The sequence below is a fragment of the Ovis canadensis genome, chromosome 11, assembly GCF_042477335.2.
Source record: "Ovis canadensis isolate MfBH-ARS-UI-01 breed Bighorn chromosome 11, ARS-UI_OviCan_v2, whole genome shotgun sequence".
NCBI classification, from domain to species: Eukaryota; Metazoa; Chordata; class Mammalia; order Artiodactyla; family Bovidae; genus Ovis; species Ovis canadensis.
This window is the reverse complement of record NC_091255.1, coordinates 15,613,615-15,641,302: the sequence shown is the minus strand read 5'-3', so window position 1 is coordinate 15,641,302 and position 27,688 is coordinate 15,613,615. Positions and strand designations below refer to the sequence as shown.

At 42.0% G+C, this 27,688-nt stretch overlaps 1 protein-coding gene across 2 annotated transcripts in view; it reads right to left on the bottom strand.

Annotated features, from left to right (window-relative positions):
• Nucleotides 1-27,688, bottom strand: part of ANKFN1 (ankyrin repeat and fibronectin type III domain containing 1) — a 481,844-nt gene that overhangs the window by 7,185 nt on the left and 446,971 nt on the right. Inside the window, exons 13-16 of one of the 2 annotated variants that reach the window (XM_069602536.1) lie at nt 25,575-25,725; nt 23,885-24,053; nt 15,058-15,224; nt 7,549-7,762 (exon numbers count right to left, since the gene is read on the bottom strand). In XM_069602536.1, the coding sequence (XP_069458637.1) occupies nt 7,549-7,762; nt 15,058-15,224; nt 23,885-24,053; nt 25,575-25,725 (701 nt within the window). Of the gene's footprint in view, nt 1-7,548; nt 7,763-15,057; nt 15,225-23,561; nt 24,054-25,574; nt 25,726-27,688 lie in introns of those variants that run through there. The other variant, XM_069602535.1, reaches the window with a different exon arrangement.

Sequence of the window (27,688 nt, the reverse complement as noted above, 5' to 3'; positions counted from 1 at the left end):
ATATATACTATTCATTTGTATCCACAATAATAATAATAGTACTTGATGTTTACTTAGTGCTTACTGTGAGCCAGCCATCATGCTCAAATGTTCTGGGAGCTTTATCTTATTTAATTCTTACACCAGTTCCCATTCACACATAAGGATACTGACGCCTGAAAGTGAAAAGTGAAGTCGTTCAGTCGTGTCCAACTCTTTGCGACCCCATAGACTGTAGCCTACCAGGTTCCTCTGTCCATGGGATTTTCCAGGCAATGGTACTGGAGTGGATTAAATTTTCCAGCTCATATAAGCTGATACGTGGCAGAATAGGAACCTATACGCAGATTTGTGTCACACCAAAGACCTACGATTCAGAGGTTAAAATGTCTGCCGGCAATGCAGGAGACCTGGGTTCGATTCCTGGGTCAGGAAGATCCCCTGGAGAAGGAAATCGCCCCTTCTGGAGAAGGAAATGGCAACCCACGCCAGTATTCTTGCATGAAGAATCCCATGGACAGAGGAACCTGGTGGGCTACAGTCCACGGGGTCGCAAAGAGTCAGACGTGACTGAGCGACTTCACTTTCTTTCTTTTCTTTCTTTCAAAGATCTGCTCTACTGCTATTCCCATGGCTTTCTGTGGAAGCTTCCTGCAGGCTGGGACCTAGTTCATGTGATCCGCTTGGTGTGATGCCCACACAGTTATATTAAGCTTTTAGTGAGAGAAATATGTTAGGTTTGTATTAGTGTCCTGTGGCTGCTGTAACAAATGACCACACACTGTGTGGCTGAAAACAACAGAGAGGTATTCTCTCACCGCTTTCGAAGCCGTGAGAATCTGAAGCCGTGGTAGTCAGCTGGGTGGCACTCCCTCTGGAGGCTCTAGGGGAAAATATAATTTCTTGCCTCTTACTGCTGCTCTTGGCTGTGCATACCTTGGGCTGCATCATTCCAGTCTCCGCCTCTGCCTTCACATGGGCCCTCTTCTGCATCTTTTAAGGACACTCGTAATTGGATTTAGGGCCCACCTGGATAATCCAGGATGATCTCATCTCAAGGTTCTGAGTTACATCTGTGAAGACTCTCTTTCCAAATAAGGTCACAGGTTCTGAGAGTTAGGACGCAAACATGTCTTTTGGTTGGCTACCGTTTAACCCACTAGATGTCTGATAGTAAAAATAAGCAAGTGCTAAGGGGGTTGTATCACTTAATTCTTTCCAGCCTGTAGCCAGGTCAAATGCTCTACAAGAACAGTTTGCACTTTGACCCCACAGCATACAGATAGTGAGAATTTGTTGGTGGTAGGGGACTAGTGAGTATGTGAAGGTATGCTTTAAGGGCTGACATTCTGGTATTTTGATTGAGCATCACATTTTAAGATGCGGTCTTAGGAAGAGCTGGTGCTCATGTCCCCAGGTTGAGTTAGCTGCTCAGTTCTCTTGGCTCATAAAGCATTTTATTCATATCTCTGTTGCTGCATTTATCAAGATTTATTATAAATTATTCTCATATTTTTATCTCTCTCATTGAGTGTAAACTCCAGAGGACATGCACCATGTCTTATTCAGCTCTGCTTAGTAAATGTTGAAGAAGCCAGTCAGTGGAGGAGAGGACTAAGGAAGGAGTTAAGCAAAGGGACATATAAATCCTCTATATTTCCCAGATCTGAACATGGACGTATGAACAGACCATGAGGAGGAGAGTGTGAATTCATCGTCATTGTAGTATTAGCCTGTTGTGCTATATCTGATCCATACAAGAGTCTCAGTAAAGAATGCTGCATGGAATTGAATCTGAAACAAATATTGAAATCTGAAAGCTTAAAGAGTGAGATTTGATTGCCTCCTAAAAACAATACTGAAACCAGTCTGAAAAGATCTAATTTAATCTGCCACAGAAAGGTCTGAAAACAATTAGCTACATCATTTAACTTCATTTTCTTTTTTTCATTTTGCTTCATATTTGGTGACTCTTAACTTGAGTCAACACAGTTGCAGCAGAAAGGACAGTTATCTGAGAATTAGGCTGAAGTCCTGCCTTGCTCCTTACGGTGTATATGATGGTGAACAAATCACTTAGCCCCTCCCAACTTAGCCCCTTTATCTGTAGCATGTAGGTAATCATGTTACCTATCTTCTATAGGTGCTATAAGGATTAAATTAGTTTGTTAAAAATAGTTTAAGGTGTTAATATTGAAACAGAAGGTGTTAATATTGAAGTCTTTTTCACTTTTAAATAGAGAATAGCTAGAAAACATATTAAAGGTGACTCATTAAAATACAAACCGGTAATAAAAACACCTTCAAGATTTTGCTGTGAGAATTGTACTGATAGTAAAGAATACTAATGTCTTGAATGGTGTCTTGTATTAGGCCAGTACTGTATTTCTCATCCTAGATTTAGCAAAGAGTTTGTAAATTATGTAAATTTTTGCTAAAACTCCCTAGAGTAAAGGAGATAGGAGATAAATCAAGAGAAAGAGCAAGTTATAACTGTAGTAACCCAGGAAAGAGATGAAAAAGGGCTTAAGCATGAAGTGGTAAATATTATATTGTAAGTTCATGGACCTGCACTTTGGAAACCCTGTTCTAGTGGGAATCTAAATATTTGACTTCCATAGTGGTTGTCTTATTTATTATAGGACTTAGTGGAACCTATTGCTTAGAGTGGGATACCCCTCCCAGAACAAGCTGGGAAAATCTCCAGGATGCCAGCCAGGGCACTGAGGAGAGTTTCCAGGGATTTTAGGCCACTGCCACTCCCTCCCTTCCTGGAAAAGAATGCAAAGTGCAGCTTCCATCCCCAGATCCAGGCCATATGCTCCATTAAGCATTGTAGGCGCCTTGCCCAGTTGTTATTTTAATAAAGCTGGTTGTGCTCCTCAATTTCCCTTAGAGGGCCCACTGGGCAGGCCAGCACTGGTAGAACCTTGCGTTTCCCCTCTGCTTGACCCACAAGCTGTCTGATGGAAGTTCTGCCCATAGTATTAGTGCTGGCTTAGGAAGCTTGGCTTTCTTGCCATTTAATGGGTGTTGCAACTCCTGGTCTCTGCAGACCAGGCCAACAACAGCAGAGTAGAGTTGATGTGGATTTTGAGGGTGTTATGGGGAGATGACATTGCAGGAAGGAATAACTGATTTAAAGCTATTGCTTTTCTCTTAAAGGCAAGGGGCATGGCAGGACAGAAAGAAAGGAGAAAGAAGTGGCATTTGCCCTAAGAATCTATCATCACATTTTTAATATATCACTGTTCAAACTGGTACTTTCTGTGTGTGTACTTCACTGAATTTATTTCCACTGTATTTGAGTAGAATTTGGATAATTTAGAAACAAAGAATTCTGTTTCTAAATCATCAAGCCTTGAGTAGAAGCTCATGGGCTTGTTCACCTTCTAATTTCCCATCTTCAGATTCCTGTTATTTATTTATTTATTATTTTTTTTTTGAGCTGTTTAGTTTATGCCACAGTGTTCTTAATTTTCACCTCATCTGGGAAAATCTTACTGGGAAGAGTTACATTTGGAAGATCAGAATAATCTTCACATGCATCTGAAGGAAACAGTGCCTCCCCTCCCCTTTGTTGCCTCACCCATGCATCACTAGGAGAAATAGCAGTATCGGAAAAAAAAAAATTGCTGCTGTCTGTGACCACTATACCCACAGAAAAGGAGTGGGAGAGAAAATACCTAGCCATGGACCAGTCATTCCACCCCCTGCCTTGTGCTGCCTCTGCTAGGAGCCAACTTTCCCCCTTGGGTCTTTGGGAGATGCTTAATTTTAATTGACTCAGACGAGTTGTACTTTGTGTCTGAAAACCACACAGAAATGGGAAGTAAAAGAGTTCCACTGCCCTCCCACCCTGCCCGTCCAACCACATACACATATACACACACAAACAAATCCAAGGGACTCAACAGCCTTCAAACGGAATCTTGGGCTGGTACCAGAGTCTAGGCTTGTGACAGGCTTTGCATTTCCAGCAGACTTCTCAGAAATTAGGTGACCCCTGCTCACGCTGAATGGAACTGTGTTGTAAACTTTGACCTATGAGCAACCCAGAGGGGATGTACCTCTAAATTGGATTTTCCCCTTTTCATTAATGGTTTCCAAGCAATTAAAAATAGTCACCCTAGTGGAGAGGACAGAGTATGCAGGTGCAGATTCCGTTGCTCTGAAAGGCTTCTGCTTTTGTGCGGGGATGCTAAATGTTTCTCCCCTTTCCCAACAGTTTCCCTGTCCCCAGGTTCCATTTTTCACTTGCTGCCCTCCACATCTTTGTGTTTCACAGCCCATGGAATCTTGGCTTCCCAGAAATAAATGGACCCAAGAGAGAGTTATATTTTAAGAAACAGAATGATGATCGCTCACATTTTAAGTTAATAATAAAATCCAAGTGTAATTGGCCAGATCTTCCCAGCAGGGAGTGTGTGTAACCCGTCATCTGGGCAACGTGAGAATTTGGCACTTACGTGGCACAGGAGAGGCCACCCGCATACAGCCCGGGGGGGACCTACTTAGGAGCCTGTGGCTAAGAGAAGATTAAACACTGAGAAAGTTCTGTGAGCAGAGAGGACAGACAACGGCTGTGAGGGTGGGAGTGAAATGGAAGAGTTGTTTGTAGAGTTATGTGAATTGGGGAACAAGGGAGGGTATATCTGTCCTGGCTTGTCAACATGCCCTTTCAAGCTCACACCTTCCCAGCTACAAGATTCTGAAGAGTGTATCCTTACTGGTCCCATTTTTTAACCTCCGGGTTACTCCCTGATCGATGCCCATTCGGTTTCTATCTCCTTTTCTTCTCAAATTGCTGTCTTCAAGGTTACTGACGACTTTCTTGCTGAAAAGTCGAAACAAAACAATGGAAGCTGTTGTTCTATTTAACCTTGCCTACCATCATTTGACATGTTTTAATTTTTGTGACGCTGCTCTCTTTATCTTCTTCCTCTTGTCTTTACTTCTCAGTTTAAGAAGTCTTGCTGTTCTGTTCCGCAGACATCTTTCCATCTCCTCTCTTACTCTGTCTACTCTCTCTAGGGAATATCAAGCATATTCATGGGGAATATCAAGTGTTTTCATAGCGAATATCAAGCAGTCATATGTCAACAATGATTAAATCTATATTATTAGTTCATTTATCTTTTCTGAATTTCACACCCCACGCATCCTGTTTGCTTTTGAATGTTTCTTTTTGCATGGAATGCCCTAAAACTAACCTAAATTCACCATACACATTTACTCAAACTTTTTCTCCTCCTGTCCATCTGTTTTTTGGTAAATGACATAGTAATGTTCTGATGCCAGAAAACTTTCTATCTTCTTTGTTAATAGCTTTCTGATTGATCTCCCTGTTTCCAACATTGGTCTCTTCAAGCAAGAGACAGATTTGATTCTTAAGAATAATTCAGATTATATCAATCCTTGCTTAAAAGGTTTCAGTGGCTTTTGGTCACAAATGGAATAAAATTCCAGCTTCCTTCCATGCCCTGCCTGATCTGCCCCTTGCCTTTCTCTGTACCCCTTCTCTCATCACCAGCCCCTCTGTTCAATCTACTCCAAAGACTTTGGCCATCTTTTCACCCTTCGCTCACCTCAGGGCCTTTTGCTGTCTTGTTGCTTGGGGATATTCCGACTCCAGATCTTTGCATAACTGGATCTTTTTTTTTTTTGCTGGTTCAAATGTAACCTTCACAGACAGGTCTCTGCTGTTTATCCTAGTGGATTCAGCACCCTTCCTAGCCACCTTAATTGCTGTTTTGTATTATACTTTGGAATTTTCACTATCTGAAATCATCTTGTTTCTATTTTCATTGTCATCCTAGAATGCCAGCTCTATGGGAGCACAGACTTGGCTTTGTTTATCACTATCCTTTTTACCTTGAAGAGTGCCTGGAACATAGTGGGTGACCAATAAATGCTTTTTAAATGAAAAAAAAAGGAAAAAAGGATACTATCGTTAGATCCTGAGTTCAGCCAGACTGCTTCCAGTTCCCTGAACTACAACACACCTGCACATTCTGCCTCCTCTGCTTATAATGCTTTCCTCTTTTTCAGTTCAAATTCTGCTTATTCTTCAATACTTGACTTTGTCACCTCCTCCAGGAAGCTCTCTTTGATTTTATGAGTTCCTGGTTAACACCTCCATTAGATTCTATAGCACCCTGCGCATATCCTTACTATACCAGTAGCACATATGCGGTTAGTATGAACTTGTTTGTAATGTGTCTGTCTCCCCCATTAATTAGCTTCTGGTAGGGATAGTGTTTTATTTGTATCCTGAGCTTACTGGGAATCTATAAAACCTACCTAATTATTTTGTTGAGTTATTTGTTAAATGATAGAACCCTTTGGTAATATAAATAAGCTGTCTCTCAAGTTCTTACACTTGCCAAGTTTTGATTTTTAGACACTGAAGTTTTTTAGAATGTACATAAACTTCCTTATAGAAAAGGTTCATATCCCCGCTAAAGTTTTCTGAAATAAAAATAACATTAAATACTATATTGCAATTTATTGTCTATTATGTTCTGTGAACCTCTGACATAGACTCTTATTCACAAATAACTTTTCAAGGTGTATATAGTATTATTCTCATTTTACATACAAAGAAACAGGCTCAGATGTAGTAATCTGTTCAAGCGCATACAGCTAGCACAGCAAAGCTGGAATTTGAATCCAGGTCTTTGATTTCTAAGGCCAGGCTTTTTCTGCTACACCATGCTGCCCCCTATGGGACAAGTTCACATTTTAGAACTGTTTATTAAAAATATCAATTATTATCATTGTAGAACATATAAAATTGGCTCTTATAAGATATAGAATGAAGATGCTTTGAATACCATTTTTTTAACTGATTAGAAAAATGGCATTTGTTTCAACATGTTCTAGGCAAGAACATTCATTATATTGCCTTTGACTAGTATGTTTTCTCTCTGTTTATATGTATAAAAGGGTTTTGCAGAAGTTTGTGTTTATGTTGTTTTCAGTTAGTAGTATTTGCCATGTAAAGTCGAATTTAATCCCCAAAAGTGGAGGTGGCTTGCTAGGCATCTCCTGCAGCTTATCTGTAAGTTGTCTCCAGATTGTTGTATCCATGATTAGACCAACCTATTTATTTGGCCTCAGGCTCAGGATTCTAGTTTACCCAAGGTTTCTTGCTTTCCCATCTTCACCCCAGGACATTGGTGCCATGTTGGTGGGAAGTTTGCCTGGAACTCTTACCCAGGCTAGGACCTCCTTCCTGCCTCCTTCCTGTCAGTCCCTATTTACTGGAGACTGGGCCTGTTTTCTTTACTCCCTGGTTTTGGTCAAATTCCTTTTGTATATGGGAAGCTTGAACTGGAACTGGCATGAATCTTCTCCACTCCTAACTGGATATGATCTCAGGTCATTGTCTGAGCTTCCTGCCCTCCTCTGTGCTGATTTTGCTTCTTCTCTGCTTCTAGACTCTTCCTGCTGAGCAAAGTTTTCTACTGCTTGCTGAGTCTAACGACTCAGCGCAAACCTTATCAGTGGAGATTAGGACCAAGCGTCTGGTGACTGAAACACAGAATTTTGGATCTTATTGCTTACCGCTCACTGCCTTTCTTCTGTGCGTCTCTGGGGATGGTGATGGTGATGGAAGGCAGTCTATATGGGATGATGTAGAATTGATCTTCTTTAGGTTCTGCTCATCTGAAGGATCTATCAGCTTAGTGATGGATAAGCCAGAAACTGGTTGCTTGTATCTTGCATAATGTAGAGCATCCATGATCCACCTCATTTCACGCCAAACTTCATCTATTTGCTTTGGAATAAAATGGTAAAATACATTGAATTAGCTTCCCAGGTGATGCTAGTGGTAAAGAACCTGCCTGCCAGTGCAGGAGACAGCGAAAGATGTGGTATCGATCCTTGGGTCAGGAAGATCCCTTGGAGCAGGGCGTGGCAACCCACTCCAATAATCTAGCCTGGAGAATCTCCATGGACAGGGAGGTCTGGCAGGCTACAGCCCGTGTAGTCGCAAAGAGTCGGACATGACTGAAGCAACTTAGCATACATGCATGCATTGAATTAGTGAACAGGTTTAAAAAGGTGTTAAGTTTCCCTGAGGGTCCAACATGATACATTTTCTACAGTATCTGGTTTTGAGCATGGGTAAAATATTTTCAACATAGATTTGCTAAACCTGAAAATATCTCGTTTTTATTACCTTTTGTGTCTTGCGTGTTTTTTACCCAAGAGGCTATTTCATTTAAGGGAAATAGTGAAAGACTTGGATTCCAGCTGGGATCTGCAACTTATTGGTTCTATAACAACCTTTGGCAAATCACTTGACCCCTTTGAGCTTTAGTTGCCTTATTTGTGAAATGTGGACAAAATATTTCTTTTATACGCCACAGGACTGCTGTGATGATTGGGTGAAATGATAAGTTTGAAGGTGCTTTATAAAACTGCAGGGTACATTTTGCACACACGTAAACTGCTATTAATTCTCAGCATGTAATGAAATATTCCTCATTAGGATTTATGGGGAAGGCATATGATAAAGTCTGAATTTCAGAACAAGTGGAGAAAGAAATATTGTTTTAGTCCTGTGTGAACTAGTAAAGCATTATTGGAATAAACAGCTTTGCATCTAATTTCACTGGGTGCCTTGAGCAAGCCATTGACTTCTGACCCATTTACCTCGCTGTGAAAAGAAGAGGCTGGGCTGGATGATGTCTAAGGTCCCTTCCAGCTCTGACACTTTATGATTTATTTTTGAAGAACCCTTAGAAAGTTGGGGTCACTTAGTTTCCAGCTAGAAGATGTTTATTGTATGAATACTACATGGTTAAGATGTCTCTGATTATAGAAGGGACTATCTAATATTCTGTTTTATTTTCAAATTTCAAATTTTAGAGTCTTAATCTGTACTTAAGAATATCCACAAACCAGATGCTCCCAATAAACACAGAGTGGCTTCTGAAACTGTGAGAGTTCAGAGTGACAGGCAAGTTTGAGTGAGCTAATGCATGGCACTGCATGGTTGGTTGCCGTTTTCCCTTGCCTCCTGGTAATGTTCTATCCTGGAGTGACAGAACTGAGCAGAGTTTTTAGTGTTGTTAATGAAAGCATGAAATTGAGCTTCAGGCTTTGTCAGCCAGTGAGCTGGGCTGAAGGTTCAACAGTGGCAGGCCCACTGAACATTCTATAGGGAAAAATCTGAAGTTCAAGGGGTAAATAAAGTGGAAGTTCCATTTAACGCTTGGACAAATTTTCTTAATGAGATTGTTGCTTTCTCAGCTAGCTTTTATTGATCTCACCTCATGCAGCATACTCTCATCTCAAAGTGAGGCACTGCATGACTGTGGGCAGCTTTTAGAGGTCCTGCCAAGGCAGGTACTATGCTTCTGTTACCTTTTACTCTTGGCTGTGCAAAGAATAGGTACTCAGTAAATGATTGTTCAGCCAACGAAGGTATGAGTGAATGGTTATCTAATACTTTAGATCTCTGTCCTTGAACAGAATTATTCTGAGGATTAAGTAAGATGATGTAGGTGAGCGCACATTGTAATCTGCACATTCTTATACAATTTTCAGTTGTTGCAATATACAATCATGGTTACTATAGTGGACGGCATGTGACCTCCCAAAATATATGTCCACATCCTAATCCCTGGAACCTGTATTACTTTATATGATAAAAGAATGGATGTTACCTTTTATGGCAAAAGATGTGATTGGTAAGGATTTTGATGGGAGGATTTTACCCTAGATTATCTAGGTGGGCCTTGATTCCAGTGACGAGTGTCTGCATGAAGACATCCTTACGAGAGGGAGGCAGACAGAGCTGTGGTCGACAGAAGAGGAGGCTGTGTGACCAGAAGCAAAGATTGAATTGAGGTAGCCCCGAGTCGAGAGACGCCAGTGGCCACCAGGAGCTGGAGGAAGCCAAGGATAGATTCTCCCCCTCTCCAGAGGGAGTGTGGCTCTGCTGACACCTTGACTTAAGATTTCTGGCCTTTGGAACTGTGAGACAGTAAATTCCTGCTGTTGAAGCTACTCAGTTTGTGGCAATTTCTTGCAGCAGCCTCAAGAAATGAATACAATTATTAATAACTTGTCTTCCACATGCTCTCTTTGGATAGGTTGTTTTAGCCTTACTACTGAGGATGGATAGTGAGATTTAGTACAAAAAATTTAAAACTTATGTGTAGAGACACTGTTTATTTCTTAATTTTTCTCAGTGATGGCAGTGAAGAAGTGTTAAGAGAAATCAGAACCAGGTAGAGGGAAACCTATAGACTGAGTTTAACGGACTTAGTTAAGTAGCTTTAAAAGAAGCACAATTTTCACTCATTTTTACCTTATACTGTTGATCTAAAAATAACTGACAACATAATCCCCTTGATTTTAACGTCCAAATACAGCTTCTAAAGACTTGCTGACATGTTTTTAAAAAAGAAAGCCCATGAACTCACTAGGTCTGTTGGTTAAAAGTTTTGCATCCATTTCTCACTTTGCCCTTTACAAATTTTGGTTTTCATCCCATAAATTACCCTCCTTTCTCTGTACGCAGGCAAGATAATATTTTTATTAAAATGTAAAGGTGATTGGCTTTCTCACAGCACAGTTACAAGGTGCTTGAGGGGATGATAGATTGGCTATATTTAATGAGCTGTGTTTCTATTACAGCTTAGGAGCATTTGAAGCATTCCAGTATATAAATTATAGCCTAATTGCCCTTTCGGCTTTAGCAGCTCCAAATATGCCCAGTGCCAAGTCTCTGCACTCTGCCATTTCTGCTGCATATGTTGTCCGTAAAGGCTGTATACCTTATCTATGATTTTCTGCACCTCCCCCGGCCCAGCCCTTCCTCTCTGGCTGCACTGCTTGGCTTCTTTTCCCAACTGTATTTACACAGACTCCCTTGCTCTTTACAATGTTTGGTTTGTGTAGTGCCTTCAACACTGTCTTAGATCTGGAATCACACAAATGCTCCCACAGCTGGCACTTGCCTCTGCCGATTATGGTGTGTGGTGGACTGAGTGCTGGATGCCAATGGGTGAATGGCTGCAGCTGGTTTTCATTCTGAGCAGGAGAGACTGAGAAGCCCAGTCTCGTTAAGGAGAGAGGTGATCCTGCATTAACTCTAGTCAGTGAAATTATCCATGTTGGACGGAGCAAGGAAGTCCACTGAAGGCTGTGGGTGCAAGACGGTCTGGTTTTAGCCTGGCCAAGAAGTGCTTTCTTGAACTCTTGGAGAACTGGCTTTCATCCAAGTCTCCGTTTACCTGGCTGGCTAGCTGGAGAGTACGGAGAGAGGGCTCTCAAGTTACCTGCTTTAGGAAACCAGAGCAGGCTAGAACTTTAAAGAATTCCTGGCCTCGCTTGCCTTCATCCATCCCACTTAATGGTGTGCTGAAAAGGAAAGAGGAGAAAGCAGAGGAGCCATAGGCTAGGTGAGAGAGAAAGGGGCGAGGACTGTCATCTGGAAGGAAGGATGGAGCCAGGGACTCTTGGAGTATGTGACAGGCTAAAGAAAGTCCGTGTTCTTGGTTGGACATAGTGGAGTCAGGGGAGCCTTAGCTGGAATAAAGTGGAGATAGGACCTAAGGTAAAGTTAAAGAAGCGCTTCTATAAAACTATTTACGGCTGTTAAAGAAGTCACGAAGTGTTAGAGCCAACTCAGTGCTTAAGAAGTCGTCCAGTCCAGTTCTTACAATTGAGACCCTTGGATCAAATAAATTGGCCAATAGCCCAAGGTTTATCAGTGGAAGATTCCAGACTAAAAATGTATGGTAACTGAATTCTGGTCATTCTTCTTCTTACTATGCTCCCCTGCTCCTTACACTGGGTTCAAAAGATACGCCAGTCTTTCACGTCCTCCCCCTGCTTCTTTCTTCTTTTCCCCACCTCCTTCCCCTATCAATCTTTCATTTTTACTAGAAATAAAATAAATGATGTAAATGTTCGTAATTTTTAAATACTGTGCTTTCAGGTCAAGAAAGCAAGTAAGTTCTGGAAAGGTTTATTTTTTCAGTCTAAGAGGTCACCTAAAATATCTCATTTAGGATGAGAGAAGTAGGATAGGACTCGTCTGGCTCACACTTTGCAAGCATATCACCATATCTTCTTCACGAGGACTTAATAAACCCCCAGTCTTGCACATCATGTTTTAAAGTATTTTCCCTTCTTATTAGTGGATGAATGTATAATTTATTGCACACTTATTATGTTCACGCACTTCAGTGAAATCGTTATATGTATTATCGTATTCAATTCTCTCAGTGACACTGAAAGCTATTCCTATTATTATCATCCCTATTTTACAGACGAGGAGATTGAGATTTAGAGAACTTTATTTGCCCAAAGTTCACGGCATTTTCTCATCTTAGGTCCTCATTACTTGCTTGGAGGGTTGTCTAATAGCTTTGCATCTGGTTTCCCTGCCTTTAGTCTTCTCCTTAAGTCTAGGAATGACGTGCAAATGATTTAGTAGCCAATGAGAATGAGTGCTCACTGTGAGCAACCAGTGTGGCCACACGTCAATGCGAATGGGAGGAATATCCTCCGCTGCTTGAATCTGTCTTCAACATCTGTGAGATCCTGTCACTGACTTTCTCCAACACTTTGGCTGGGTACCTACGGCCTACAGCATCAAGCACCAATTTCTTACTATGGTCTCTAATAAAGCCTCATGTGATCTGATTTCATTGCTCCTTTCATTCTTACCTAATTTTTCACCATTGTCCTTTACTCGGTTTATGCCCAAACTAATCTTGGTTACACATCATTCCCCAGGTAGGATTTTTCCGCTCTTTCTCCCTTATCTGGTTATGCTTCTTTGGCAGCTCCTCATTCTGTCTCTCCTCACTGAGACTAACCTCTGCCCCTAGGCCCAGCTCACATATCAGTTACATCCTCTACGGCATTTTTTTTTTTAATGCCCACAAATATAAGTAAATTTTTACTTCTTTGTGTTGACACAAAACATTTTTACTTTATTTTTTTTATATTTCTCTTTTGGTACCTTGGAGAAGGAAATGGCAACCCACTCCAGTACTTTTGCCTGGAAAATCCCGTGGACGAAGAGCCTTGTGGGCTACGGTTCATGGGGTCACAAAGAGTCGGACATGACTGAGTGATGAGGCAACAAATTTGGCACCTAAATCATTTTTAGAGATAGTATTTATACACATTTCTTGTTTACCCTAATGAATTTTAAGTGAAGTTCAAGGACCATGTGTAATTCAACTTCATATCTCCCTTACAGTGCCCAACGCTTGTGTCCAACAAATATTTATTTATCAGATTGATCTGAATATATATCAAAGTGATATTCATGATGGAGTTATTGCTGTTATAGAAGTCCCCTCTTATTCATGGTTTGCTTTCTGCAGTTTCAATAACCATTGCTCAACTGAGGTCTGAAAATATTAAATGGAAGATTCCAGAATTAAACAGTTCATAACTGTTTAAATGCCATTGTTTATGAACTGTTTAACAGTTCATAACTCTTTAAATTGCCATTGTTCTGAATAGCGGGATCAAATCTCCTGTCATCCTGCCCAGCATTCCCAGGATGTGAATCATCGCTCTGTCCAGCGTATCCCACTCTTTAGTCACTTAGTAGCCACCTTGGTTATCAGATTGCTGTGGTGTCATAATTCTTGTGTTCAAGTAACCCTTATTTTAATTAATAGTGGCCCCAAAGTGCAAGAGTGCAAGATGCTGGCAATTTGCTTATGACAAAGAGAAGCTACAAAGTGCTTTCTTTAATTGAACAGTTGACAGTCCTATACTTGATAAGGTAAGGGACAAAAAACCTGTATGGTGAAATTGCTAAGATCTATGATAAGAATGAATCTTCATTCCATGAAACTGTGAAAAAGGAAAAAGGAATTCCTAGTGGTTTTGCTGTTGTACCGCAAATCGCACAGTCATGGCCACAGTACATAATTAGTGTTTAGTTAAGATGGAAAAAGACATTAAATTTGTACAATAAGCTATTTTGAGAGATAAGACTTTCACATAATTTTTGTTACAATATATTGTTATAACTGTTCTATTTTATTATTGTTGCTAATCTCTTGCTGTGCCGGATTTATAAATTAAACTTAGCACAGGTGTGTACATATAGGGAAACATAGTATATCCAGGGTTTGGCACTATCTGCAGTTTCAGTCATCCAGTCTTGAGATGTGTCCCCTGAGGTTAAGAGGGGACCGTGCATCCATTTTGTGAGCTGGGTTATACCGCAGGCATAAAAGGGCTTCCCAGATGGCGCTAGTTGTAAAGAACTTGTCTGCCAATGCAGGAGACGTAATAGACACAGGCTCAATCCCTGAGTCAGGAAGATCCCCTGGAGAAGAAGATTCCATGGCAACCCACTCCAGTACTCTTGTGTGGAGAATCCCATGGAGAGAGGAGCTTGGCAGGCTATAGTCCATAGGGTCGCACAGAGTTGGACACTGCTGAGGCAACTTAGTATGCACGCACACAGGCATAAAGATTGTAAGACTTGTCCAAGGGATTTAGGGGCAGTTTCAGACCAGATCCAAATTCTCTTGATGACTACTCAGTCCCACTGTCTCAAGACCCTGAGACGTCACCATAGGGCTCACACATTTTTAAGCCTTTATAGCTATGCATTAAAATGTCAGTTCTGCCAGAAAGAAGTCCAAAGAATGAGAGATCTTATGTCCTGAATTTGGGTTTACATAAGCCGATGGGTCATTCTGTTCTTTTTCTCTCTGATATTGAATGAATTAATACAGTTTTTCTTTCTGTTGGAATTATCACTGGGCTACTGGGTACTAATGTTCTGATCTCCACTTCTTCTGGCAGTTGTTTTTCTGTTCAACGTAGGAGACTACAGCGACCCACGACAGGGCCTGATAGAGGTCTTATTAACACTGATTTATCTGTAGCTTTTTCTTAAGCCTTTGTTTAAAAACTCGTATTTCCCTGAGTTCTGCATTTTAACCAAATTAACAGTCTATTTGCACATAGTGGTCTTTTGCCCAGACTGCTGTTCTTTCTCATGCTTGGGTCTCATCCTCACCACCCTGTCCCTTCCTTCTTCCTCTTACCTCAGATAAAACAAACTGTTACCTGAATGAGATCTAAGACTTGCTGGTGTCTTTGTTTGGCAGCTGCAACTTCGCTGTCTGAGATTGCTTCCCTCAGGGACTGTTGGGTATTCAGAGAATCCAGCTCCGCAACAGCAGAAAGGCGGCAATACAGACTAATAAATTTCTCCCTGTAGCTGCAAAAATGAACTGGAAAATGGACAAGCAAAATAAAACATGTTAAGATCTGGTATCAAAATAGAGAAATTCATACCTCAGAGAAAACAAGTTGAATGAAAACATGATTTATTAATCCTATCATTGGAAAATATTAGGCCATAAATAAATTATAAATGTGCTCTTAAGGGGCCAGTTGTCTGGCTTTAGTCAGACAGTATTCCCTTTTAAGGTTTACCAAGTCCTGGTAGGGTATGGGGAAGTGGAGTTGGCTCAAGCTGCAGCTTATGTTCAGCCCCTAAAGTTGGGCTACTACTGGGAAAATAAGTTTGCTTACTAATTTAAAGAGAAAAAAAGAGGCAAGCATCCATTTGAAACCCAGTTTTGATTGCCATGTCTGATTTCTAGTGTGTATCTTGCGTGTTCCTTTCCAAGGCCAGAAGTCCCAGAAGATAAAAGACATGTTTTTCTCAGGGTGTGTTTTGTGTTTTGTCTGGCTGGGAAACTTCCTAAGGACCGAGTATGATGAGTTTTGATTCTTCTCCTGCCTCTCCACTCCTCAACTCCTCTGGAAAGATGATGGAGCTAGCGTGCTGCAGACCAGTTTTGTTTTCCCCTTCTTCTCTTAAAAGATAATGGGCTAGAGGCCAGTGGAGACAGCCTAACCTTCATCTCTGCCGTGGAGAAGGGAGAGAGGGGCGTGGGTCTCAGCCTGATGCAGGCAGCCTGAGGTGGTCAGGTTTTTCATGCTTCTCTGATCGGCTCTGCTCACATACTATAACTTCAGAGTCCAGTAAGATGAGGCAAGCATTCTGATTCAGACTTGCATAGTACCAGACTCTTCCTGGCCATTGCTGAGTTTGGAGAGTCACTTCCCAGGAACCTCACTCACGCTGTGTGCCTCTGACCTGTATCAGTGTGCTCCATGCTTCGGAAATGGGGCTGTAATAACTCACCAGATCTGTGGAAGCATTTTTATTCTGGCTTCTTTGGTGAGGAATTCCAGGAAGAACATCTAATTACTGCCCTCAGGCCTCTTTGCTATTGATTCCGGAGACCTAGACCTGGCCATTTTGGGAAGCTAAAACCACACTACCTCAAAACGGGGCATCTGGTCATCTCCACACCTCACTGAGGAAGCCCTACCTCTCTGCACATTGAGAGACTTTGTGTGCCCTACAATTCCCATCTTACCACTGCCTGCTTCCTGGCTTGATTTTCCCTCCGGATGAAACTCACGTGAGGTTAAGGGTGACCTGCTCTGCTTGGATTTCCTTGTATTGAAGGGGTAGAGAAGGATGGAGTGACGGCTCCAGTGGTCCGTCCTTAATCCAGCTGGGCACTGTTTCAAGGAGTGGTTTCTGATTCTGGGGAGTTTTGGTTCTGGGTTTTTTTTTCTTTCTTTCTCTCTTGTATTAGATCCCTCCTTCTACTTCCTCCGCTCTAACTGTTCCTTGTCTGACACACAGCAGAACTGATCTCAGTAAATGCAAATTATTGAGCTCTTCCCAAATGATCTACATGTCATGCTTTCCCTTGATTATACACCTCCGTAGAGCACCTTCGTGACTCAGGATACAATCCAAACATCACAGTAAAGCAAGCTCCTTGAGATCTAGGATTTTAACCTATCCTCAGTCATGCCTTCCACCCTCTGCCTGCATCGACTCTATGCTTTGGTCAAGCTGTTCCATGTCTGTGAACATGCCATTTCCTCCTCCTCCAGTACCTTCTCTACCAATACCTTCATGTCAGCTTCTTCTCATACTTGAATATTCAGGCTAAATATCTTCTCCTCAGTGAAATCTTGACTGGTACCTCTTTCACTCCAGGCAGAATTAGCTTCTGTCTTTTGTGGTCCTAGACCGCTTGTTTTTAAATACACCAGGACATTCATCCTGCTTTACTGTAATAATGTGTTTACTGGACTGATTTCTTTGAGGGCAAAAACCATATCTCCTGTTAATGTTCATTTCCTCAAAACCTGGAGCACTGGGACTTCTCAAGTCAAGTCGTGTTAGTTGCTCAGCTGTGTCCGATTCTTTGTCATCCCGTGGGCTGTGTAGCCTGCCAGGCTCCTCCGTCCATGGGACTTTCCAGGCAAGAATACTGGAGTGGGTTGCCATTCCCTTCTCCAGGGGATCTTTCTGACCCAGGGATCAAACCCGGGTCTCCTGCACTGCAGGCAGATTCTATGATGTGAGCCACGGGGGTGGGGGTGGGGGTGGGGGTGGGGGGGCTAACTTCTCAGTTATGGTTTATTGCCTGAATGAACAACAGAATGTATGTGAAGACAGCAGAACTTTATTCCAAAGTTTCCTTTTCCCCTCTATTCTCTTTCCTCAAGGTGCGTTTGATTTTCCTCTTTCAAAAGGTATATTTCAAGTCTGATATTTACTGGCTGCTCTACAGGAAAGAATCACAGTTACTTTTCAGCTTACTCTTGACCCTTGTAGCTCCCTGAATGTGTCTTCATGCCTTTCAAGGAGGAATTATATCCTGTTTGCACTTGACAGATGTCCTCTCTTGGCTGAAGAGTGAAGTGTCTCACAGTCTGCCTTTCCAAACCAAGTTGCAAAAAAAAAAAAAAATCATCTTTTTTTCCCTTCTTTCTAAAATATGACTGGAAGATAGAGGCACTGAAGAATTTCTTTAGAGGAAATGCTATCAGTCCCATCTGAATTCTAGAACGCCAGGGTGTCCACAACTCCCTCTTGCTGAGTTTCTCTGTGGTCAGAGCCTCGGATCAGTGGGTGGTCTCCCAGCACCCACACGGCTGCGCCACCCGCCACAGTGAGCGCCGAGGACCTTCCGACGACAAGGACAGTGCTTCACTTTCCCACTCTAGGGGTTTTCATCCGGAGCCTTTAATGTCACTTTAACAAATGTGACTTTAACATAGTCTTTTGTGGTTTAGCAATGATACATTTGGTAGCCATCACTGAGAAGGGGAGGATAGACTGGAAGCTTCTAATTTTTTTTCCTAATGTGAATCACATGCATTTTGCAGGCAAAATGGTAAACGGATTCAAAAATGCATTATCCCAGACCGCATGATTTGCTAGTAATTTACAAACGAAGACTAATTTTCTGCGGTGTTTTCTCTGTCTTTTCTCTTTGTAAGATAGTGACAGACTAAAATGCCGTCAGCACCGACACTGGGAGTCAGATTAGGGGTACTGTAGCGCAGAAGGTGCTTAGGCTTAGGTAGGAGACAGAACTGGATTTGAATTATACTTCTACCACTTACTACCTTCATAATAGGCATATAACCCCAGGGAGCCTCAGGTATTTTTTTTTTTTTTTTTATAGGTAAGACGAGGATAATAATGTCTACCTAAGATAAAACAACATAATAATAAAGTGCCTGGGCAGCATGTGGCACACATCAGATGCAAAATGAATTTTTGTTCACATCCCTTCCCCATCCCCCTGGGAAGAATGGGGCATTTAGTGGTTTGAATATTAGAACAGGACTGAGGTTAGAATAGTCTTCCTAAAGATCGCTTACTCAATAGAGTCCCATCAGTCTGGGCCACGTAGCCTAGTCTGGAAGCTAAGGAACCAATAAGATTAACTCTTAGGCTCAGTGTAGTTCTGTGGTTCTCTGCCAAGGTATCAGAAAGAACCTGGGTATGAGATGCCTCTCTAAAGATTCCTGGTAGTGAACGAGTTGACAGCTGGAATTCAGGAATGGTATCCTAAATCATGAAAAATGGGCATTAGGCATGAGGGTTGGGACTGTGCCATTTCTTATAAGCTTGTGGCCTGGATTCCATTAGGCTCAATGCCTGGATATCCCACAGGCCCCTCAAACAAAACTCATCATTTGTCAGACCGAACTAACTCATCATCTCTCCCCTCCCCCAAACCTGTTCCTCCCCTCTTATTTCCTGCTTTGGTAGATGGCAGCGTTATCCGTTTCAGCACCCTCTTCAGACTCCGTGGCTCCTCCATCTTTCTCTTCAGCCACATTAAATCAATCACAAAGTCCTATTGACTTTAACTTCTAAATTCCTCTTGCCCCTGCCTTCTCTTCTGTCCCCCTGCTGTGGCAGTCTCCGTCTGAGTTCTTATCAATGCCCACCTGGGCCGGTCTCTTAACTGTCTCATTGCCTCTAGGCCAAGCCTTTTTCTTGTTGTCCTGCAATCCAGAGTTGTTATGGTAATAACCATATTATTCTTTTCCTTAAAAACCTTTAATGACTCCTTATTGCTTATAGAATAAAGTCTAACTGCTTTGGGGTGGCTTAGCCCTTCGTGAGTTTTCCTTTTTTTTCAATTTTAGTTTTGTCTCCTGTCACACTTGCTCAGATGCTTTAAGCATCTGTCGCAGTGAGCTACTCAGAGTGTGCTAAAGTGAAATGCATTTTTCCTAGGTCTCCAAACCTTTGTGCATGCTATTCCTGCTTACAATGATTTTCCTTTCCTGGTCTACCTTTTTTTTTTTTTTTTTCCCCTGAATATTTACTTATACTTCAAAGTCTATCTTAAATCTTATCTCTGTAAGAAAGGATTAGGTGTTTTTTCTCTGAAATTCAGCAACTGACCTCTCACAGAAGAATTTTCATTGGATTGGGACTGTTGGTATAGATAATATCCCCCACTGGGTTCTAGGCTTCCAGTGGGCAGACTGTGTCCTATTAATGTCTATGTGTCCAGCCCTAGCATAGTACTTGGCATACAGTGGTACTATATGCCAGGTGGAAACTCAGTAAATGTTTGTTGAATGAAGCATATAGCTGAACACTGAAGTATAAAATGCATACCAGGCTTCAAACTGGTTTTAAAAAATTTCCCAGTTTCTTAATCTTGCTCATCGAGTCAGTCAAAGTCATAGAGTCAATGAAATCGATAAAAGTCAGCTTTCCTCTTCATAGGCCTACAGTCAGTTGTGACTACCCATGGGGTCAGGGCAGGGTCACCTCCTCAGTATAGGCAAATCCCCAAGATGCCACATTTCAGGACAGTTTCTAAGGGCTTTTCCTTTTATTCCTGGGGCAGCCCAGGCACATGCTTTATAACTGCAGAGGAGTGCTAGCCTCTTCCTCTCCAAAGGGTTGGGGATATCAGCCCTCAAGCTGTGGGGGGCAGTGGGTCTACGATTGTACCACTCTGCCCCAGCTCAACCCTGCTCATAGAGTCTCACAGCATCCTCCTGTGTGACAGTCTCTCTCCCCCACCAGTAATCCTAGGAAGGAACACCCTATGGGACTACTGTATTCTGCAGAGCTTGTATTAAAAGTTAGTCTCCATTGGATTTCCAGCACACTAAAAATAAAATCCAAAGTCCTTATTATGACCGATGAAGCCATGAATGACCTTCTGATGCTGACCTGATATCATTTCCTGTCTTTGCTGCTCTTGCTTACCTACATTCCATCTATACTGATGTCTCAGTCAAGCACACTCTTACTGTTCAGGCCTTTGCACTTGCTATTTTCATTCCATGGAAATCTCTCATCTCTGCTCAGATTATCTTCTTCAGAGAGGCCTTTCCTCGTCATCTTATACAAAAGTGCAGTTCCTGTCCCTTCAGTCTAGCCTTTTACCCTGATTTATTTTTGCTTCCAGCTCTCACTACTGCCTGACATTTCCAATACTAATGTTTGTTGATTGGTTTACTATTTGTCTCCCCCACTGGAATATTATTGGCCCCATGAGGAGTTTGTTCGCTGATTTTTCAATACCTGGAATAATGCCTGGCACATCATAGTCGTTTCAGTTGCTCAGTTTTAGTCGCTAAGTTGTGTCTGACTCTTTTGTGACCCCGTGGACTATAGCCCTGCTAGTCTCCTCTGTCCATGGGATTTCCCCAGGCAAGAATACTGGAGTGGGTTGCCATTTCCTTCTCCAGGGGATCTTCCTGACCCAGGGATGGAACCCGCATCTCCTGCACTGGCCGCAGGATTCTTTACCACTTAGCCACTTGGGAGGAGGGGCACATAGTAGGTTACTTAATAAATATTTATAGATGAATTAATGAAGAAATGGGTGAAGACAGGAAATTGTAGAATGGAGAGTAACAGTGGTGGGATAAAGTGTGGTTGCCCAAGAAGAGCGTGGGAGCCTCCCAGCAAGAAAGATAGGATGCTTGCAGGGCTTGGTTCTCCAGGATCTTGGGAGTCGTGTACTGTTATGATTGATACTAAACCATTGGTTGTTCCCACCCAGGCCCCTGAAACATCGAGAAACGAGCCTCATGTATTTTTGCCTGTAATCATGGAACAGTATGGCCTGTTTACGTAGAATGGGCTCTCAGTTCGCTCTCCAATAAAGGATTTTCTTTAGTTCTTTTCTCTGTCATTTATCCATCCATGGGAAAGCACTCACTTCCATGGCTTCATCTGTTACCAGCAGAGTCTGGCCAAATTCCTGTGTTTAGTAACCAACTTCGTCTCCTGCATTTCCACTGCCAGTTGTATACGTCCTCTTGGATGTTGAATTAACACCTGCACGCTCAAGACGTGTGCATGCTCAGTCACATCTGACTCTTTGGGACCCCAGGAGCTATAGCCCGCCTGGCTCCTCTGCCCACTGAACTTTCCAGGCAAGAATACTGAAGCACTTTTCCATTCCCTACTCCAGGGGAAATCTTCCCGACCCAGAGATCAAACCTCCATCTCCTGCATTGGCAGGTGGATTCTTTACCACTGAGCTCAAGATATTCAGAGCTAAGAGCATCATATTCTTCCCCAAAGCATTTTCTTTCCTGGTTTCATTAGGTCTGGTAATGGTAGCAATATCCTCACAGTCTTTGAAACTGAAAACCATGGGGGTGCTTAGATGTCTCTGAGCTCTGACTGTCCTCATTCAAACAGCTGCCCAGTCTTGTCGGTTGCTTCCCACACGTCTCACATCTACACTTGTTTCCTTTGAGTTTGTTTCTACTGTGACATCACAATATTATTACAGCCTCTGAATTATCTCCCCAATCCTGCTTTCAGCTCATCTTAAATATATTCCTCAGCCTGATTCATAAAATACCGCCCGATACGGCTACAGCTTGTCCTCACAGGCTTATGGCTACTGTTGCCTCCGGTCCTTTCCCAGATCGAGCTAAACTGGACCACGTGCTCTTTTTCTGATTCTTTCTGAGTTCTTCTATTATGTATTTGCTCATTCTGCTCCTTTTGACAAGAGAGATTTCATTATCCTTGTTCTTAGCAGCCAGTCCATTCTTTAACACCTACAACAAATACCCTCTCTCCAAGGTGGCTTTCTGATGCCTTCTTTAAGAAAACATGCTTTCCTTACTTTTTTTCAGTATCACTTAATACTTAAGATTTAAGCACATTATACGTATTTTAAAATTTAATTTGTATCTTTATTTTACTCCTGCCACTGTACTAAAAAGCCCCTTGAGGGCAGAGTCATTGTCTTAACTCATCTCTTAATCTCCACAGTAGACGCCTGATGTGTATGTGTGGACCTGAATTGAAAGTCTTTGACTCAAACCATGTTTCATCATAGCAGTGCAGTTATATCATAGACTAAAAATGTCCACTGTATGGGGAACTCATTAAATGGCCACAGTCACATTCAGGCATCTTGGGAGTGTTATGGCCAATATTATCAGTCATGTGGCACAGAAAAGCTACAAGAAAGCTAAATGATTGCCAGTGCCACACAGTAGAGGACCCAGCACCCTCGAGTCTCCGTCTGCAAGTCTGATTCAGGCTTCTCTGAATAACTCTCCCTCCTCTGGAAAAGAGCAATTGCTGTTCATCAGCTTTTGAGCATGTAAACTCCTTGGAGCAAGGGAAACTGGGAGACGTCATCCATTTATCCTCAAGAGATAAATTCAAATTCAGATGCCCAGGTCTCAAAATGAAACGTCAGTCAGCTGCCTTGTCTCTTGCTAAATCTGGCAGCTGGGGAGCAATCCAAAGAGAGACTGCCTTCTATTCCACCCACCCATTCACTCCCACGCCCACAGGTCCTACAGTCCATTTGAACTGACGGAACGCTTGTTAATTGCCTCTTATTGGCCTGTTACAAGATGAAGCATAGAGAGGAGACAAAGCCTCCCTATTCACATTTTCAGTGGGCAGCAGGGGTCTCTGTAAAAATAGAGAACCCGGGGCCCAGGCTACCCATTTTTGAAAGTCAGGATGAGATCTTCTACCATTGAGAATCCCACATTATAATCACAATATTGCTTCCTGGGAGACCCTGTCAATTTCTCAAATGGTCTGTTAGAAATTTAGAGTCTATTTAATAAGTTAGCACTGCTTAAAGTTACAGACCTTTTTCTGCTTTAAATTGATACGCACTTTACATTTTAATTTCAGTGTTTTTCCCAGTTGGAGTAAAGAAGGGGCAGGAAGATGGGGAGAGAGGAAAAAAAAGAAAGAGAAGGGGCAGTGCTTTTCATGAAAACATCAGTTCTTATATTTATGCTTTAGGAAAGCAAGGGGGAGGCAAGGACTGCAGCCTGATAACTGAACTTTCTGTTCAGAAGTCCCGCCTCTCCATTGGGCCTTAGCTAAGTTTCAGTAATTATTGCTCAGGCACATAGTCTTGGAGCTTTGCTTTCTCTCAGACTTGTACACAGTTCTAGGAAGGGTTGTTGCCAAAGCCATCATGTGATTTATTGACCCTCCACTGGGACAAGGGGGAACAGATATAACTTTGTGATTTTATTATAAGGAGGCTGGGTTAATATTTCTAGGTGAAACAAGCTACTATACCAAGTTCAAACATCTGAAGAGGGAGGTTAAGAAACCCTGAGTGTGGGGTGTAAGGATTATTCTGTCCTGGGGCTGTACAGACGTCGTCTGAGGCAGGGAGCAGGAGAAGAAAGGACACATTGTGACCCATTTCCAACACCTCCTGTGTGTAGAGGCGGAAGTTCCTTGCCTGCAGAGGGACACGCGCGGAGGAAAAATAGGAGAGTTACAACATGGCACTTACATAAACAACACCAAACTGGCATAAAACATCTAACAAAATTACATGACTTTAAGCTTGGAATTTTTATACAACATAAATATTAGGGTTCAGTCCATTTAATAATGCTATATAAAATCAAGATTTAAGGCAGTAATGTTCCACATAAACTCTGAAAACAACATTTATGCTTCTTATAAAAGCAGAAAATGATTGCGTTCTGTGGGCTTTTCAAAATGATGAATATAATTACATGAAGCAACAAAAATGGATTGAATTAAAAATCCACTAGTTTCAATTTAAGTTGGTTAAGGGGGGAAAATGTAGTTTCTGGCCAAGGACTGAGAAAATTTTACAAGTACCAAAAAAAAAAAAAAATGTCGTATGTACTCTTAGGCAGTTGGGCAGCCTGCTCCCAATGTATGCGTAGCCCAAGAGTCACCAATGAAATATGAGCTGCTTCAGACCTGCTAAGCCCAAGAAACCCTTTAATGGTATCTACTGTCAGAAGTTGAGCTGGCATTTTTTTTCCTCCTCCTGAGTATATGGCCACCCCTGGAATAATCCAGTTAACTCCCCTAGTGTCTTTATAGCATCTCATACAATTTATTCTTTTTCACCGTTAGCTGTTTTGGACTAGCTTTGCAACATTGACTTGTAATCAGAGTAGTACCCTAATGGAAGAACACTCTTGGCGTCTTTAATCTGTCCTCTTGTCTCCTTGGGTCAGAGGCCAGTTCAGGTTGTCTGTGGTTTAAAGAGAGCCAGTCACTCCTGTTACAGTGTCCCTGTTTGCAGGCTAAACTTGGCTTATTTTACTCGTGTGTATAGAAATAGTATGTGTGTGTATTGAGTGGAGAGAGATGGTAAATGCAAAAAGAAGAGAATCTAATGCTACATGATATTAGCTCACTAGGCAAAACCTAGTAAACCTTGACTCTTGTCTTCTGAGCCAACAGTTTCTTTTTTAAAAGTTGCTTATTAGTGGAGGTGAGATCTGCACGTTTGGACTTAGACAAGACAATAATTTTGACAGTAAATTTTCTGTTTGTGGAAAGACAGCATGCAACAACCTTGGCCACTGCTCTAGGTTCATATTACCAGTCATCTGCTGTTCTTAAGGAAATCATTTGCAAATCTAACTGTACACTTATTTGTTTACTCCCCTTGCTTCACGCTCTCCTGAAGCTAAGAGCTGATGTCTTTCAGGGTGGGTTAGCCAATTTTTCCTTGTTTGACCAGACCACAATAGAGTGGGGTCTGGGAACTTTGGGAGACGTCAACCTGGAAGAGCTAGTGTAAAGGTACAAAAGTGTGCTCAGTGCCCGTGTGTAGGCATCAGACTGAAAACGTGCATGTAGGTGCAACGCGGCATGTGAGTCAATGAACAAAATGTATATGCGTGTAATTTTTCACCGCTTGAGTTTTACACCATAACTCAGTTTCCATGAGTCATAAAAAGAAGAGAAAAATAATGATAAAGACTAGTACCTGATGTAGAGGTATATTGATCTGCTTAAGGAGAGCTTTCACTGCCATCTGGAGCTCGTAGAAGAACAATCGCATGGGGCAGTCAGGAGTATGATCCACACTTTCCATAGATTCCGAGCCAGAAAGCTTTTGGACCCATTCCCACTCCTCTCTGTATGTTGAGTCAAGTTAAAATTAGAAATACAACAAAAGTTCAGAACACAGCTCAGAACATTTTTAGTGTATATGTCCAGAACCTGAATAACCAATTTTTGGTGGTTAAAACTTGATGCAGTTCATGAAATTTGAACTTTTTGCCACCCAAATAGAGCTTAAAATGAGCTCTTTTCAAGTTTATTTCACCTATCAAACCACATATACCTCAGAACAGCAGGTCTGATTTGTAATGAATCAGTTTTTGAGATTGGAGCATTGAAATATTTTGAAATGATTTTTCTTTCCCTGAAGATCCCCTGTAAGTTCTAAGACCCTACATTTTACCACAGGGGCATCTGCTGGTTAATTCAGCAGTTGGGTAACCGCAGGACTCTGGTCCAACTCAGGCAAGGAACCACACGGCACATTTCAACCCTGGCCTGTTGTAATCGTGGGCACTATTTTGGTTTCTTTCCCTTTCCAAAAGCTTGAGGAGAATCACAAACAGGAACACCAGACAATTCCAATAAAGGGAACCAGGGGACACACATCACTGATTCTGTCCTCTTTTTAAACCAGTCATCTGCGTCTTTATTCTGCGCGCTCTACCATCCTTCCTAGTGAACTTTTCGAAACGTTCTGCAGAAAGGAAGGGGAAAGAAGGAAGGCGGGAGGAAAGCACATCTGATTTGTCCCCCAGAAGCTGCTCTTCAAAAGGATCTTGAAAAGATCAAGGGAAATACCTCTTGGGCAGCACTGTTTCTGTAAGGTGTTTTAGCACAAGTCTCTAAACAGATTCACTGGGCCCATTTTCTCCTGATGGCAAGGAGAAGCAATGTGCTCTCGGGAGCAGGCTAGGGAGGAAAGGAAAGCCCTGTTGTTCTGGGATGGAAAGAGAGGAGGTGCTAACGTGTTTCCCACCCTCGTGAAAATCCTCTGAGGGCTCTCCCTGATGGGTTACAGTCACCGGGCTCCAAGCTGTGAGCCAGAAGATGAAATTGATTGTGACAGAAGCTTTGCATCAGAATATACTCTCTTTTAACCAGCTCCCCTCTTAGGAAAGTTTCTGTTTTCATGATATCAGTTTCATTTCAATTCCCATACTGGAAAAGACTATGGAAAAATACACCCTTTGTCTCAATAAGAGGGGAAAAAAAAGGAAAATTAAATCCCGCTTCAATCTGGGCATACTGTTGGCTTCACAAATAACTGAAATCTTTGAGAACCTGCTTGGGAACTCTATCTTTTCTTCCATCACTGACAGAGAACTAAATGAGGGGTGCTGACTAGCATAAGTATGCACAAAATCGAAAGGACCACATTGCTGAAATAGTATCTGTAATCAAATTAGAAAATAAATCACCAGGAGGAATACCATTAGACATCCACCGCTAACTAATCAGTGTAGCCTTTAAGGATGAGGGAGATGAAACTGGTACAATGAAGACTACTGGAATCTTTTGTAGAAATGAAACTTGGATCCTTGGCAAATGGAAATTCGTTGGTACAACCACTAAAAGATAGAATCGAAACCTTTAAGACACAAATCTAGAAAATGGGTGAAAGTACCCGCTGCAGAATCCACCCACAGATGAGCCTCTTGGGAAGGCCGGAGATTACTACTGCTGATTGTAGCAGTGGCCACCAGATGGCAGGCTTCAAGTCTAGGTGTGTGTGATAAGGGAAAGAAGAGAATATGGCAGCTGGTGAATGCTCTAGAGACCTCATGCGTCATCCTCATCGCCATCACTGTCACCAAGGCATATTTAGTAATATATTGTGAGGCACTACAGTTAATAAGGCCTTTGCACTTTAGGGACCAGATTTTAAATGACCAAATTAGAGTCTCCTTTGGTTAAGCAAATTTGTAGGTGCAACTTGGATGACCTCAACTGTCACCGAAGCCTGACAAATTCTTTTCCAAGTTCTTTTTCTATTCTCATCTAGTCTTTCCATGTTGAGCCCAATTCGGTTCATCT